Raw genomic sequence first — 17978 nt, forward strand, 5'->3', positions numbered from 1 at the left:
GGGCTTTTTTATACAGGTGCTCTGTGTTGCATGACCAGTCCAGTTTATTGTCCACCCACAGCCCGAGGTACTTGTACTTGTTGACCACCTCCACCTCCTCCCCCTCTATCTGAACCGGCAGTGGACCTGCTCTAGACCTCCCGAAGTCCACAACCAGTTCCTTAGTCTTTGAGGTGTTGAGTTGCAGGTGGTTTGTGTGACTCCATGCGACAAAGTTCCTCACCAGACTTCTGTACTCCTCTTCCTGATCATCCCAGATACACCCCATGATGGCTGTGTCGTCTGCAAACTTCTGAATGTGGCATAATTCAGAGTTGTAGCAGAAGTCAGAGGTGTACAGGGTGAAGAGAAGAGGGGACAGCACAGTTCCCTGTGGTGCTCCTGTGCTGCTGACCACTGAAGTTGGCTTGTCCAAATGTGCTTTAGCAAACCTCAAGCGGCTCTGTTTGTGCTGTGGGCAGAGAAAAGGCTTCCTCTGCATCACTCTCACATACAGAATCTCCTTGTGTAAAGTGCGCCGAATGGTTGAACAATGCACAGTGACTCCATCTGCTGCAAGATGATGTTGTAGGTCTTTGGTGCTGGTCTGTGGGTTAACTCTGACTGTTCTCACCAGTGGTCGCTTCTGTCTGTCCGAGTTTTTCTTGGTCTGCCACTTCGAGCCTTAACTTGAACTGAGCCTGTGGTCTTCCATTTTCTCAATATGTTCCTAACTGTGGAAACAGACAGCTTAAATCTCTGAGACAGCTTTCTGTATCCTTCCCCTAAACCATGATGGTGAACAATCTTTGTCTTCAGGTCATTTGAGAGTTGTTTTGAGACCCCCGTGTTGCTACTCTTCAGAGGAAATTAAAAGAGGAGGGAAAGTTACAATTGACCCCCTTAAATACTCTTTCTCATTATTGGATTCACCTGTGTATGTAGGTCAGGGGTCACTGAGCTTCCCAAGCCAATTTGAGTTCCAATAATTAGTTCTAAAGGTTTTGGAATCAATAAAATGACAACAGTGCCCAAATTTATGCACCTGCCTGATTAAGTTAAAAAAATTATTGCACACTTTCTGTAAATCCAATAAACTTCATTTCACTTCTCAACTATCACTGTGTCTCCTATGTGATATATTTAACTGACAATTTTTTTTATTGTAACAACCAACGATTTATACAGGAAAATAAAGACTATTAACAAGGTTGCCCAAACTTTTGCATCCCACTGTATCAGTATCACTTGTCAATACAGACAAAGACAGTACATTTTAAGCGTAGTTTAAAAGATAAAAAGCATTTTATGAAAGTTTGACCTTACTTGACCTTGAAGAAGAGGCCCAAAGTGACGTGATATTTAGATTCACCATATATCATTACCTATACAAAATAATACAAACAGTAGCAGTAAGAAACATAATTTTAAATGGCTCTGTCTAGCATTATTATCACTTTGACCTTCACAACTCGACTCTACAGTCCTACAAAGTTTGATCAGAATTCATGCAAGACTTTTATATGCAAGTGTGTTTGCAGACAGAATGACAAAATTGAATCCACACACACGCAAGCGCTACCAAAAATGTAACCTCCTTGGTTTAGGTAAAAAATTTAAAAAGTGCATAAACTTTATGATATTACTCCAACTTAAGTTTCATCTTACAAGTAGGATTATAATTAAACGTATGCTACAGACCTTTGCTGAAGCATCAGGCACAAGTGCATTTTCATGATAATATCTGTCTATTTTTAGATCAGAATTTATTATGCCTCTCATGTATAATCATAATGTTTAAACACACACCCACGCATGTACAAAAATGGTGAACAAGACAGCATTTGGTTCTCCGAGGCACTGTCCTTGTACAGTATCCCAGTCTATTCATAGTTGGTTACATCAGCACCCACACTCGCCAGCTTGCTGGTTCCTCTGAGCTGTAACCAGCCAGCTGGTTTCAACTCGCCATCTAATTTTTGAGGTAGCGTGTCAGGCATGTTTCCCCTGCGATGCCTCCTCACTGTTGGTCTTAATGAAGCATAGTAGCTCCAAGAGCAATAATAAAGCGTGTGTGTTTAATCACTTCAACTAAATAGGTCTCCCATCTGAGCCGCAGTTGGGAGACCCATTTTGTTTTAAAACGTGAAACCGATCACTGGTGCAGCTCATATGTAAACATGGTTACGCTTTGCACTGGTGTGGTTTGGTTGTGAAGGATAAGAGAGCAGACAAACACAGTGAAACGGCTTATCCGTCCTGTTCGTTTTAGTACAGTTTACACCACAGCCTACTGAAAATTGACTTGTTCTGTGAAGAATAAAAAAAAAAATCTCCTTAGGGCAGTGTACCCTGGTCCCCTGCTTATTGCACCAGTAAGAACTTTTTTTTTTGTAAAAACCTTTTTGACACTAACCTGTTTTTCTGTGCAGGCCCATCTGCCATTTGCTGTAGTCGGGAGTGTGGAAGAAGTCAAAGTGGGGAACAAAGCAGTGAGGGCCAGACAGTACCCCTGGGGTGTCGTTCAAGGTGAGAGATGCTGACAAGAAATTTAACCACAATATGTTGTGTTTGTATTTTACAATCAAATAGCTGGTTTATTAACCCTTTATTGATCATGGGCCCAACGGCGGGCCCATTTTACAGGTAAATTTGAAGGGCCGGTCAATAAAGGGTTAAAGGATCATTTCTTGTTTGATTAATTTTTCAGGACTACTACAAAAAGAAAGTGTTTTTTTTCTTGTAAAATACCACATATTATATATCCTCAGTTAGAGAAAATGGTTATACTCCATAAAGTACTAGTCACAACCGGCAATGTTTTTTTTTACGGTCCATTGTCCAGTGTTGGTGAGCCTGTGCAGATTAATATCTGACAGGAGTGGCACCCTGTGTGCTCTTCTGCTGCTTCAAGGTTTCAGGGTGTTCAGAGATGCTCTTCTGCATACCTTGGTTGTAGTGAATGATTATTAGTTTTGCCTTGCTATCAGTTCAAAGAAGTCTGGTCACTCCCCTCTGACTTCGGACATCAGCAAGGTCTTTTCTTCTAGAGCACTGCTAGTCATCAGATATTTCCTCTTTTTTGAACCATCAGTAGTTTCTGAATTACTCAGCACAACCACTCTGGCACCGAAAACCATGCCACATTCAAAGTTGCCTAAGTGACCTTTCTTCCCCTTTCTAATGCATCTTGACCTTGTCTCTTTACTTAAAAGTACTAAGTTGTAATTGGCTAATTAGGCATTTGCATTATTGAGCGTTTGAATAGGCGTACCTAATGTGTGACAGGTGACTGTTTGGGATATTGGCACAAACGCTGAACTGTTGTACAGTTGCTGTTACGCCGTTTTATAAGTTTGCTTGATTTTCTTGTTTTTGCTGTGCTGTGAATGTGGCTGAAATCGGTCATGTGGGATTTTTATCTTTTGTTTATTTTTATATATCTGAGGAAGTAGGTGACTCAGTGTCCTTGTGCCTGTGTTTGGGTGTTCATGTGGATGTTTTGCAATATTAAAAGTCATACCAGGCAGTAACTCTGTATTTGAGAAAGTAGAATGAGAAAAACAATAAAGCCAGTGGAAGAAAAGTAACCTGCAGGAATCATAAAAAATAATATATGACTGACAAAGCTCTGAATCATATGATTCATTTTTAAATAAAAAAAACAAACAAACTAGTAGCTGGACTCACTATTTTATTTTTTTTTGTTCTTGTTTTTTTTATTTGTTTTTTGTTCGTTAAGGACGTTTTACTCAGTTAAGTATCCTTGGTGAAGGATGTTTCCTGCACGTGGCAGAGTGGCGAGTGCATCCCATAGTTTTCCTGTTTATTTTTACCCGTTAATGCAGAATGCCCTCCACAGCTGACAGTGTCACTTTATGCGGAGTGACACTAAAATGAAGTATGGAGATCGTTTTGACAGTGTCTCTGTGCGCACGCAGACAGTTTATCGTTAACGATGTCTCGTCTTTAGCTTCATGCATTGTGTTTGTAGGCGTGCAGAGCCTGGATGTATGCCTGGATATTGGCATGAATGCGTTGCCCATGGAGACGTCGGGTTTCTTGGGAGTTTTTGTTTCCCACAGCTCATTCCTCTGTGTTTGTCAATGATGGTAAACAGTTTAATTTAATAATGTCACACACACACACACACACACACACACACACACACACACACACACACACACACACACACACACACACACACACACACACACAGATTTGCTGTGAGAATATTGCTGCTCATGTGGGAGTCATCCTCTCAGAGAACCTCGCTCACTCCCTTCCACTCTCCCTCCATCTCTCGCTTCCTTCCTTCCTTTTTCGTTTACTGCTCCCTCCCTCACCCATCCTCTCTTCCTCTCCTCTCTCCATTATCTAGTGGCCACTCATTCTCCAACCCTCAGAGGACACTGTGGTTATTTCTAAAGCCTGCTGCGTGTCTCCTGTGGGATGGATTCCTCTGGACTTATCAGTCACTGTGCTGCTCTAGTCCAGTCATCCGACAGACTGGTGCTTACTGCAAAAAAGTTTTGTCAGCCCTGCTGTAAGCTCATTTCTTTCCTGGTTGCTTTTCTTATTTTTTTTTTTACAAGTGTTCTTATATATTACACAACACACAATAATGTATTATAGTTGCAAGCAGGTATGTAGTATTTGTTTATTTTTGTATTTAGAAACAACTATAACTTGTGCAGTAGACTCTTGAAGCTTGTTGTTGTCTGCACGTAAAGTCCATCAATGTCTGGCATCAAAAGTCTAAATTGATGGGATATAATAGAGCAAAGCTGCTTCCATTTTGACTCAGCCCTGCTTTCACACTGATTGCTCATCATTCATACAACACACTTGTCACAGTATCTGAGCACAGAGGTCTCTGTGTTTTATAACATGCAGCTAACTGAAGGGAGGCTCTCAATCTGTGGAAACAGTTTGTAGATGCCAGATGTCATATAGATGGGTTATGGTAACCTCTTAAAGAGTCATGAGAAATTTCCATGAGCTTGAAGAAAGACAGACGAGGGCTGTCTGCTGACTAAAAGAGCTATTCAGGGGGTCTTTGTGTGTGTGTGTATTTAATCTTCCCCAAGATCTCATTGTGCTGTTATCTCTGAACTCCAGACATCTGTGACACGTAGCAGACCTTCTCTGCAGCTTTCTATGTGTTACTATTCACACAGATAGAAAACGACACAAAATTAAGAATATTTTTCTGGCATCAAATTACACATCCCTAATCACATAAACAGTAAATCCTGAGAATGTGTAGATTTATGTAAGTTCAGAAACGTACATTTGTTCTTGATTTAAAAAAATGTATTATTCAGCATTAATCTACTCAGTAAAAGTATCACTAAAAGCTACTAAATAATCACATAGATCAAGTTTTTCGCAGACTTATTTTCTTCTGAGAATGTAATCCGTCCATTGATATTTCGTTGGTTTTAATATTTCAGCAGAAAGCAGAAATAAACAGTGACCCTGGATTTTTAAATTCAGAACTTCCACCAAACACGCCTGAAGACTCGTCACCACCCAAACAGCCTCACTGTACAAGGGCATTATTTGAACACAATTTATTAATGTTCTCTTATACAAACAAGTAAAAAGAAAGAAAGAAGAAGAGTCTAGACACGGCCCCAGAGGAAATGATCATGCACTGAAGTAATATGAGGTGAGATCACGTCTTTATACTGTAAAAGACAGCACTGCTGGTTCCCACATCCCTGCATGAAGTACGGCATGTACTTTACAACATGACTCGCTTTTATTACCATTTAAATATCGTAATAGTATATACACATAGTATGTATATAAGCCCACAGCAAGACAGTGAGAGATTAGCAAATTGTGAATATTTCCATCTGTCCATCTTAAAATTCTTGAAGAAAGCATAAATGACCCAGATCATTGTACATGTGCCCAAATTGTTTTGTATTTAAATGGTTATAACCCATTACTGTACTGTAATAAAATTAAAGGGTTAGGGTTAATGTTCCATGCCAATATTTTCTTGCCAGTGTGAAAAACTGTTGTCAATTTTTGTCAATATTTGCACAATAAGTCAGTGAGTTGACCTTGAAGACCTTGGTGGATGTAAGCCAGATTTTAATGGATTGTTAACATGACCCCACTCTACACCTCTACTAAGTTTTATCAGAATTGTTTCAAAACAGTTTGAGCTATGGTGTTTACAGATAGAATGACACTATCAAAATCCTACCTACCTCCTTGGCGCAGGGAATAAATATTTGGAAAGCAGTAAGGAATTCAAGGATTCAGCAGAGACTGAAGGATGTATATGATGAGGCAAAGCTTTCCCTAATCTGTAATATTTATCTTTGAAACTCCAAACATCTGGAAGCCTTTCCAAAGACTCACGGAGCTGTTAATCAACCCAGTAAAAACCGATCATTCTAGATTTTTAATTGCATGAATGTTTACTTTTGATAACTTTATTTGGAGCCACATCTCTCTTGCTTGCTTGCTTCTGTATTTCTGTGCATGTGTCTGTGTACCAGCAGAGCCATGTGCTTCTGTATCTTGAGGGCTCAGTGCTGCAGGCAGTTGGAGAGTTGGCCTTCATTCAGTCCTCACGGGGGTGTGGTGGTAGTGGTGGTAGTGTGCAGAAGAGAGGCTATTAGATGCCAAATGAACAATAATTTTCTGTAGCCTGGATGCAGCCCCAGTAAACGGCTAGTTTCTTTTTTTTAAACCCATGTTTTTTCCACTAATGATGTGCGGTTAGCCAGCAAATTTGAGCAAAAAATACACGAGTGACTGAGTCATGCAGCTGAATGACTGCTGATTTTTGAAATTAATTTTGGTTTCAAAAGAATTTGTTAGTTTATTTTGTGTTTTGTCCAAGTCTAATAAAGGAATGCCTTCTTTTTTTTTTTTTTTTAAAGTTACCCTTTGTTGTTTTGTTTAAATATTTATGTTGCATTGTTATATTTTAACGTCATCCTCTGCAGACTTTCACATCTGTGTCCACCTGGAAAAGCTAATTGCCATGCTAATTGTGCTTTTTGAATGCCACCACTGTTGTTTATTCATCCTTAGAGCTTCTGGTGGTATTTAAACATAATGCCTTTGTATTTTCTCACCACGGTGACCTTTCTTCACAAATCGGGTCTGAAGCAACCAAAGTAATCTTAAGGGGTTGCTGAGTTTTGCCAGTAGGTTGATGAACTTGACTTTCAACAAATTTTTTTAATGAGTTATGCTTTTTTTTTTTTTAGTTTAGTCAAACATTCTATTAAGATATCCTTGGGATCTACTAATACTCCATTCATTGTTCTCCAAATTGTCTCCTGTTATTTAAAAGCAAAACAAAAAAAGCTTACTGAAGATGTTGTTCAAGTTAGTTTCCAATATAGACAAAAAGAGATCGAATGAACTCAGAAGGTATTAAAAGTTTTTATTTAATATACTGAAGTCTTGCCTTGCATGTTTGATCTGAACAAATGATGTTGCACACAAGTTAAACCCTTTTTGTTTTTATTTTATTTTAATAAGATTTCTCTCAGCAACAGCAGATCTGTAGCAAGCATTCTCGCTAGCTATAGTTGAATGGAAGATCATCGTTTTATGGTGGGAAACTGTCAGTATTAGCTAAAATACAAAACTCGCGTCAGAACTTCAGTAAATAATGGCAAATGGACTGCATTTATATAGCTGGTTTATAGTACTTCCTGATCTACAGTCCCCCAAAGTGCTTGTTTGACTTTTCTTTCTGCCTGTATTAGCTCTTTATGACTCACTTGTTTTATCTTAACTTTGAGATTGTTTTACTGTACAAAATGGTTCAGTCATCTTAGGGTTTCCTGCCATTACAGATCTTAGCTTTGGCCTCAAAATGAAACACATTTTATTATCAGAACAGTCCTTATTGTTTTGATGGGGTGAGGTGACCTGTGACTGAAGGCTTCAACAGAGTGGATGCCCAGGGCACCCATCATCCCCTCTCCCCTCCTCTGCTGTCAGTCTGTGAGGCAGGAAACACTTCCTGCCCTTTCGTCACCATGAAGGCATTTAAGTGTGAGACTCACTCAAACGTGAAACTAAAGTGAAAGTTCTCTCCAGTTGAACAAAGTGAGCACGAAAAGTGCAGAATATGAAGTCTGCTGGAAAAAAAAATTGATTTGGTTTAATTTAATCACTCAGGATGGCGTATATGTACATGCCGAATTATCTGTTTCCTGTGGAGGCTTCACATTCCTGCTTTTAAGAGGAAGAGAGGCTGAGGGAGTGACAGATGGCATGTTAAAGTCATTTGAAAATGATGGCCAGGCACTGAACGAAGGCGTGAAGCAAGGACTGAAAACAACATTATTTGGACACCAGAAGAGTCTAATGTGGAGGGAATAACTAAAAGGGCCTCCTGAGTCTCTGCTGCTGTACTCATGGCGTTCTGTATTTGTCCTTTTAGTTGAGAACGAGAGCCACTGCGACTTTGTAAAGCTCAGAGAGATGCTGATCAGAGTCAACATGGAGGATCTGAGGGAGCAGACACATGCCCGCCATTATGAGCTGTACCGGCGCTGCAAGCTCGAGGAGATGGGTTTCAAAGATACAGATCCTGACAGCGAGCCATTCAGGTAGATGGTGGACACACCCAGTGCAACACAGACAATGCGTTTATTGAAAGGCTCACACAGTCAACCAACTGTCAACAGCAATGAAAGGAAACGATTATCTTTTGAAGACTGTGCCTAATCTTTCTTTGTTTCTGTTCTCTGTCCTGGCTTTACTGCTCTGCAGCCTTCAAGAGACGTATGAGGCTAAGAGGAAAGAGTTCTTGGGGGATCTGCAGCGCAAAGAGGAAGAAATGCGGCAAATGTTTGTCAACAAAGTAAAAGAGACGGAAGCAGAACTTAAAGACAAGGAGAGAGAGGTCAGTCTGGAAAAGCCGAGCTGTCGTTTATTTGATAGTCAATTGCACCTGACATGTCCACACATCAACTTCAGGTGCTTTTTTGTCAGAAGATCAGAAATATTGTGCACACAGTTTTGCATGGCATCTGTAAAACCTGTTGAGTTCAGCACATTTTAAGATATGACAAAGTGTCTGCACATGTGAATGACCGACTCTGTTTGTATTGGTTTATCCTAATCACTCATATCTGGCACCACTGTGAGAAAGTACCAAGACCCTCATCACACGATTTCCCTACAGTGAGGCTCAAAGTTATGACTCAGTGTCAGTTTAGGAAGCTGTGACTACACAGAAAGAAATGCACAGATCAAACACTTTAAATTATTGTTTGTAACTTGACTGTATGTCTGATCTAAGAAAGTTTGTCTTGGCATTTTTAAATTTTGTGCAGTTTCTACAGTTTACCACCAACTTTCTCAGTGTTGGAAAGAGATGAGTTTTCACCTCCCATCATAGTATTACGATTGAAATCTACAAAAGTGCATTATTTCCTTGTTGTACTTGAGGAGTGCATAAAATGTTGCTTTTTTTTTTTTTTTTTTTTTTTTTTTTTTTTTTTTTTCTTTCTTCTCTTTTCTTTGTGCAGGCTACTTTTAACCACATGACTAAACATCTTTTTACTTAGGGCATTTTTAAAGAGTTCAAAATATATTTTTTTCTGATTACATTTCTGTTTTCCCCTTTTATTTCCCAAGCAGTAGCTAGCTACTTGGATTCACTGAATGCTAACAACAAGCCAACAGCTTGTTAACCTATTGGAGAGAACAGATTGGACCAGGACTGCAGTAGTAACTAGACTATGAAGGGGAACAGATGGATAGTTCTGCACTGATGGCACAGCCTTGGACCTTTCTGTCTGGCGAAGAATTCAGAAAACACTTCATTTCTTTCATAATTTTAGCTAATACAAGAAAAGGCACGTGACAAAACTTCGGGCACCTCAGACAGATTAAATAATACATATTACATCCATTTACACAGTGTAGTATATGAACACTATAGTTCATATACTTCATCAGGTGAACAGTGCAGAAAAAAGTACATACATACACAAAAAAAATAATAAAATAAAATAAAATAAAATGTTGCTAAGGGCTCCCAGTAACCATAAAAGCCACACTTTAGGTCTTTAACACCTGCATTTAATAGTTTCTATTTTGTTTGAGTGTCTACTTGTCAACTATACAGGGCCCTCAAAAACACTTTGAGCAGCTCTGCAGTGCATCCAGTGTTATACATACCAAAGTGTTGCACACTGCAATAGCAGATGATGGTGTGTTGTTGATCACAAGGGAAGCAGTGTATGACTAAACAGGGGGATGCCCTGTTTTTCACTGCACTTCATAATATGGTTATTTAACCTGCTCTTAGTAATATAACCATGCAAGACAAAATTATATACACTGAAAAAATATAGGAAAAGCCAATGTTCAGTTCAGTTTGAGTATAAAAATATTAGTCAGACAAACTCTTCCTAAACTGCCCTTTCTTCTAAAGTTTCGTCTCTCTTGTCCTCATCCCATTTGTCCGTCTCCACACTCGTCTTCTCCCCCTCAGTTGCACGAAAAGTTCGAGCAGCTGAAACGGATGCACCAGGAGGAGAAGAAGAAGGTGGAGGATAAGCGAGGATACCTGGAGGAGGAGATGAACGCCTTTAACAAGAGGAAGGCGGCAGCCGAGACACTGTCCTTATCTCAGCCCGTCAAGAAAGACAAGGACAAGAAAAAGTAAGGCAGTCCCTCTAAGTCACTCAATCGTGTCATTCTTCTCTCAGTAACAGGAAGCTGCTTCTTTTTTAAACCCTACTCCTTTCTTTAAGTAATCCTCTTGCCTTTCACTGTGTGCCTTCAGAACCTGAAATGATTTCCCCGCTGCTCTTGTCTCTTCTTGTTTTGCTGAGTAACACTGATACACGAGGTTAGCATTCTGCTAATTCCCTTGGATTTATGGAGCCTTGAATAGAGCGTGTTTTGCTGCTTTAGACCTGTTGTCGACCTGTCTCCAATACACAAGCATTTCAACCATTATAAAGGCCTGGCATGCGTTAAGGAAACTTCCTCTCCTTTTTGTCCTGCCCAAGCTTAACATTTCCTGTGCTTTCACTCTTTCCTTTCGCCTCGCTCTAATTATTCAGGATACTCAGTCAGGAGGTAGTGAAAACCTCAGAAAGGGCAAAACTGATGTTTCAATAGGGGTGTGCTCATCGTTGTTAAATCTTCCACTTTATACCTGATGCTTTCTTCTTAAGTACGGTATTGGACTGACATGCATAGCGATCTATAGCTCACCCATCACAGCAGGGATCAAGGTGCTGCGGTTGTTTCAAAGCCCAGTCAGCATTGTTTTGAAATTCCTTCGTTTAAAGCTGCATTCTAGGAGCCTTCAGCTTGTTTTGTCTTTAGACCAACTTGTTCACATACTGTTGATAAGAGGCTGCTTTTTTCTGGTTTAGTCTTGGTCAAGTACAACTTGACTGTAGAAGCTATAAAATGAGTTTGATCTTCATGAACTCATGTAGTAAAACAGAAGTTTAGCTTGAAGTTTCTTGAAGCTGATAACGTTTTGAAATCCTTATTAGGAGCTACAAAATGCAAGTTCAGTACTTGGATTCAACTTTTATCTGCTCAGTTTTTCATGAAATGACCTGGTCACGATCAGTGTTGGTCAAGTTACTTGAAAAAAGTAATCAGTAACTAATTACTGATTACTTCCCCAAAAAAGTAATCCCGTTACTTTACTGATTACTTATTTTCAAAAGTAATTCATTACTTAGTTACTTTTTAAAAACACGATTTACAACCTGAAGAGGTGATAAAGCGATAGATCTTTCAGCCCAATTCTACTTTTTCTACATAATCCATCCTACAAAATGTAATCAAATGGAAAAGTCTCTTTTTTTAACTTGTTTTATCAGTTTTAATCTTTTAACTTTATGCATCAAGCAAAAATTTAATTATATGCAACATTCTCTGACTTGAATAAATTAGTTTAACATTTAAACCTATTTTCTACACATTCCAGCACATAAAATAAAATATTTTTTGTGTTTACACTCACTCTTTCAAATAGATGCAAGTAAAACACAGCAGAAAATAAATAAAGTCAAAGACTCAGCGGTCCTGTTGCTCTATTTTCACCTGTAAAGCAGGCCTGGGGGTAGGCGGAGGTTTACCCTGGTGCACGTGTGCCGCGGTCAGTTGAAGAATCCGCGAGTTTCTCTGTGTACGTCGTTGTGCACTCGGTGCTTGCTTGGAAGTTTAGGGGTTTTTTTCGCTGTAAAAAGAAGTTTTCTTCCCACGCACGATGGACGCTAATGTTTTTGTCACTTTTTATGGAATCAAACTCAAAGTAAGGTCAGTACTTCCACGCTTTAAACGCTGCGTGCTCATACTCTCTCCCACAATCGATATGTGAGCCATTGTTGATCTGCACACAGCTGTTGTCACAAACGTCGCACTCGCTTACGTCACTGTCATGAGACATTCTCGCAAAAAATCACGGTTTTAGTAACGCAGTAACGCAGCGTTCCTACCGGAAAGTAACGGTAATCTAATTACCGATTTTGCAATAGTAATCCCTTACTTTACTCGTTACTTGAAAAAAGTAATCAGATTACAGTAACGCGTTACAAGTAACGCGTTACTGCCCATCTCTGGTCACGAACCTTCTACCTGCCAGTCACTTGTCCTGTGAATATGGGGCACATATATCAACAAATAGCAGTAATTCCTGCACATTCATTCAGGATTTTGAGTTAAAGCTGAAAGTCTGCACTTTAATCTCATATTGATGATTTCAAGGCCATTTCAGACAGTCAAACGTGTACAATGTTCAGGTTTCACTTTACTTCAGTCTGTCGTGTAGCTCCTTTTCAGTTCTTTATCTGTGTTTTGTTTTGTTGGCTGGCGGTCCCTTACACACCGTATCACAATCAGAGCTGGCTTTGAGTGAAGCAAGCATCTCTGTGTGTATGCCAAGCTTTGGTCATAGGTGAACGGCAGTGAAGTCTTCATGGTCATTCCCACCAAGTTGACCAGGCATATGGCTCCATCTTGTGGCCGCTCACGTGCATTACTCTTGTTCCTGTTGCAGATCTTCCATTTTGTGCGTTTCCGAACATCATTTTTGGCCGTTTCACTCAGGACTGGTGTTCGAAGTAATCATCATACAGAGTGTAGTTTAAAAGGTTCACACCTCATTCACCAGCACACGCGCTACGATTTTATCTGAGCTTCCTAACTTCTTTGCTTCAGTGCTGCTTTTCTGATCCCTCTCTTTTATTTCACTTATTATTTCAGTAAAGTCGCTGTTTGTTCATTCGATTTATTTTGTTTTATTGTTTGTCGTTGTTTTTCAGTTAATTTTTGGGCGCTGTATACCCTTCCTCACACGGCCATGGATTTGTCCTCCATCACCATAGCAGCGACAACATCTGTTTTTTGTTGGTTTGTTTGTTTTCGTTTGTTTGTTCCGACATTCCATCTTGATATTGTGCACACGGACCAAAGACACTGAGGATGATGATGATGATGATGATGATGGTGAAGCCACAGGGAAGAAAAGAGTGAAAGATGGTGAGAGATGATGAGCAAAAATATTCACGTTCCATCAGAGGCCATCTCATTTATTCAGGATCTTTGTTTGTTTGTTTTGCTTCCCCCCCTTTGGACACTTTTTAAAATAAATATGTATGTATATGCGTTTTGTTTTGCTTAATTGTGATTTAAATATTTTGTTGTTTTCTTTTTGTTTCTTCATTAACTATCCACACAAGAAATAAGAGCTTAAAACCATTCGAACCTTTGACTGTTTGGTACTACAACGTAACACCTGGGCAACATTTTTTAAACTCTTCAGCAAGTATTACAAAAATAATAAAAGAAGATATCAGTAAAGATTTTTGTCTTTAAATACATGATCTTTCTGAAAAATTGCCCAGATAAAATGTGTCGGTTAAACTTGGTTAAAGTTAAAGTCGGTTAAAGTTGTTTTTTTTGTTTTTTTTAATCAATTAAGCCCAAATAATATACTTAAATAGCAATAACTGAGTACCTGTGTACTGCATATTGCATACACATAGGTGCTGACAACCTAAACCTAATAATCTTAAGTGTTTTTTTTTAAAGAAATGTATGCAATATTCTGGTGCTGTTTCAGTTTAACTCATTAAATGTATGTGAATATTTTCTAGAGCTTACCAAGCTTAATATGCAAAATGTACTAGTTTTTAAATCTGATATTGTTATAAGAAGCACATATGATTGTGTACATTGTCCGTAAGTGATTTAACTTTATTGTAAACGGTGAGTTGATCGTCTCGATGTGACTGTTATGACAGTGGACGCAAACACAAAGCCAGTATATCGACGTAAACCCAGGATTCAGGAAACTATTCAGCTTGATGTAGACGCGTTTACACTCAGATGTAGAAGAGAGCAGCTGTATTTACTGTGTGTCTTTTGGAAATAAATGCAACCCCCCCACCCCACACCCTTCCACTCCTGACTTTGATGCGTCTCTGCCATGATTTGTTTGTCTATATTTACCCAGCGTGGAGCTGAAAGTGAAGCACAGGCAAGTGAAGACTCTCATTCCCTCAGGTGCGCATTAAGACAACACACAGAGGCTGACGGCCCCTCGCTGTAACCAAACAGCTGTCAGCTTGAGGCAGCGCTTCCTGTGTAGCGATCTCTAACTGAAGAACAAAGTGCTGTGTGCTCGGCACACAATCCTCCCTGCTTTCACCATCGCTGCTCACCTCTGTTGGGTGTGGCTGTGTGTTTTTCAAAGGAGTGAGAGGTGGAAAGGTGTGTCCTCCCTTCACTTTGCATTTCAGCTTTTTCATCATTCCAGTATGAAAATATAAACTATGGTAACTGGGAACAGAGTGGCTTGAATTGACCCAATTCCTGTCCAGGACTATCTAAATGGAAGAAAAAAAATGACAAACTATTAAAGTAAACTCACCCTACTAAACCCGTACGACCTGACGCCGGCCACATCCTACCCAGTTCCTTCCCCACTTCAGTTTAAGTTCTTTCATTGTTTAGAATTTCTCCAGATTTCTTTTCTGGACACTCCATCGGTAACTTCTTCGCCAAAGGGATCCCTGACCACCCGATTGATGTCATGCGTCATAAAAGGTGGATCTTCATCGACCTCAGTCATCAGTGCTGCTTTCTGTGAGCATCTTCTGGGCCACCAACTGGGCTCATAAAAGTGAGCGGGATCTTTGTTCACTCCGTCCACCATTCTCTTTCAATAAATAACATTTTCTAATTGAATGCAACCTAATTTACAGAGGTGCTTGCTCGTATTGAATATGACCAAAATATCAGATAGATGAGGTATATAGTATTTTTACTGGACAAAACACTCACTTTGTGTGTTTTTTTTTTTTTTTTTTTGTTTTTTTTTTTTCTATGCTAGACTGTGATGTCAGTGAAGGCAGAAATCCTAATATGGTCATGTCATGAATACAGATCTGGCTATGAGCCCAGGGGCATCCCCCTTTTTCCTGTTACCAGTGTTAACTAGCTGCTGTATGATATAACAGGTAAAGGTATAAGTGCATTTCTTTTCTAAATTTATATAACATGTATATAAATGCTATATTTATTATCAATGAAAAACTACACAAGACTATAATAATCTGTGAGATATTTTATTGGGTAATTGAGACTGTTTTCCATTTACTGTGAAGGATCTGCCAGCATTGGTATTATTCTGTCTACCACCTGCAGAGTTCACTGGACCTCATTCAGCCCTACAATATGTTCAGAGCTCTCTCTGTGCTGTAGTACACTAACACTGCCAACAAAGCTGCCTGCTAATCACCCTGAGAGCCTCCATGTACATACTTGGACTGAGACACAACATCAAAGCCAGTGACAGATAAGTGATAGCTGCTGAGATGCATGACGTATTTCAGGGGTTTGACTAGATAAGTTTTTTTTTTAACCTACTTACGACTGATTGTGAGCTCAGATTTTGTGGATGGACAAACTACAAGCAAACTCCCTTGCGCACAGAGATTTCTCCAGATTCTCTAAATCCTTTGATAATATGTACTGTAGGCGATGAAATATTTGCAATTTTATGTTGAGGAACATTATTCCACAGTTTGTAGATGCAGTTATATTAGCTATAAAATGTTTCACCACCTGTTTCTTTTTAGTGTCACTGACTTTTCCGATTTTTTGTTGACCCCCCCCCATCCCAACTACTTGATCCTCGTATGCAGTAATTGACAAAACCTCTAAATATCAAGCAAAAATTGAGTAAAAACCAAAAACATTCAAAATATCAGGAAATGAATTTTTATTTGTTGAAATCATAGCTTTATTTCTATGGTAGACAATAAGATATAGCTGCCTCAGTACCTGAAGGAATATGTGTTGCTTGGTTCAGATCGACTTGATGAATCAAAGCAGGCTTTACAAATGAGAAAATAACCTGTTCACATTAGAAGTCATGTTACTGAGACTGAACACAATTTGAGCCACCTAAACAAAAATAAATATATAAAATCAAAGATCAGTCTCTCCAGCATTGGTAGAGCGGTGGAGGTAAAGTTCCTCAAGAGACGCTGCGTTCCCATCCATCAGCCTTCATCAGTTTACACATCAGAGGAAAGAATAATCCCATAGGTCAACCTCAGATTATCATACAGTACATAATTTAAAAAAATATTGCTAATTTATCACTGATGCTGCATCATCAATCAGATAATCACCATTGTTTTATTATTCTGCTCTAGTGTTGAATCAATCTCCCAAAGGTACTCAGATATGATATGTAACAGCTGCATAATTTAAACCAACTCAGGCTGCAACTTAATTTAATAAAAACATTTGCATAATTAAGTCATGAAATAAAGCTTTTAAGTAAAAATAACTTTTCTAAATAAAAGGGTAAATAAACATTTAACAAAATTGGAAAACTTTAGTAGAGTTAAGATTAAAATAATAAAAAGAGGTTAAAAATATATAATTATTTGTATAAAAAAAGAAAAAAGCTTTTTTTTTAATATCAAAGTGCTATGTGGCTCGGGAGGGGGGGCACCGTCAAACTTGGAAAAGAAGCAAATAAACAGGCCTTAAAAAAAACAAAAAAAACAACCCCAAAACAAACACCCCCCAAAAAATCTGGAGTTGATGTGAACCAAAAGAAGGTTGTAAAGTAAGGGGAAGAAGGCCTTTACAGGTAGAACAGTAACTTTGCACTAAAGAGAAACATTCAAATCTAATTTTGGTAACGTAAGTGATTCCCCACAGCTTCAGCTCAGCCGCCAAGAACAAGCCACAAGATCAGAATAAGACCCCCCAAAAAATCCTGACACCTTCAGAGTCAATGAGGACAAGTGCAAAGAAGAAACTAAAATAATACTAAATTTTACATTAGCCAAATCTTTTAGGAAAAACAAAATCTTGAAATGTTATGGTTAGCGAGGAGCATCTGGGTCCCACAATGTCCTTGTAGACGAAAGGTGGACGGTGTGAATAAAATGTCCTCCTAGTTGACAGCAGGGTGCAGTGGGGGGCACGACGAGATGTCCTCCTGCTCAAACGAATCATCGCGATTGCTCCCCTCTGCCCCGGGAGTCGCTTCCTCGTTATAGAGATTTCTGAATCCGTCGTAATACTCGTCCGAGTCCTCCTGGTCCCTCCCGGACTCTCGTAAGTGCCGCGTGGGGCTTTGGGCTCGCTCTTCCTCCTGGATCTGAGTGCTGTTGAAAATGTAGACTGCGTTGGTTGTCAGGGAGAACTCCAGGCTGTGCAGGTACTCGTCCACCACCTCTTTGCAATGGATGAACTCCGCACTGTCAACCTGGGAGATGGGAACAAGAAGAAGCATGATAATGTGTGTGAGATGAACAAGAAAAAGAAGAGACAAGCATGATGTAAATGATGGCCTACAGACTATATTGTTGATTCTACTTTAGTCTATTATACTTCAGATGGTCCCACTGCCAGAGTAGGAAAGTCTTTCTTGTGACTTTGGTGTGTTAGTGTGCTTTTAAATGGAAATTGCAACAGAACACAAACAATGAAGACACATA

The 17978-nt window shown here is 39.3% G+C and overlaps 1 protein-coding gene across 2 annotated transcripts in view; it reads left to right on the forward strand.

Annotated features, from left to right (window-relative positions):
* septin8a (septin 8a) overlaps positions 1-17978 on the forward strand; it is a 42239-nt gene that overhangs the window by 19407 nt on the left and 4854 nt on the right. The window contains exons 6-10 of one of the 2 annotated variants that reach the window (XM_086309213.1): positions 2412-2508; positions 8411-8579; positions 8743-8875; positions 10475-10644; positions 13275-14407. In XM_086309213.1, coding sequence (XP_086165339.1) covers positions 2412-2508; positions 8411-8579; positions 8743-8875; positions 10475-10644; positions 13275-13278 — 573 coding nt within the window. In that variant the 3' untranslated portion in view covers positions 13279-14407. Of the gene's footprint in view, positions 1-2411; positions 2509-8410; positions 8580-8742; positions 8876-10474; positions 10645-13274; positions 14408-17978 lie in introns of those variants that run through there. The other variant, XM_086309212.1, reaches the window with a different exon arrangement.

The sequence above is a fragment of the Aulonocara sp. 'chitande type north' Nkhata Bay genome, linkage group LG10 (assembly GCF_057382095.1).
Source record: "Aulonocara sp. 'chitande type north' Nkhata Bay isolate Kocher_YH1m ecotype deep benthic linkage group LG10, A_spYH_male_GT1.1, whole genome shotgun sequence".
Taxonomy (NCBI): domain Eukaryota; kingdom Metazoa; phylum Chordata; class Actinopteri; order Cichliformes; family Cichlidae; genus Aulonocara; species Aulonocara sp. 'chitande type north' Nkhata Bay.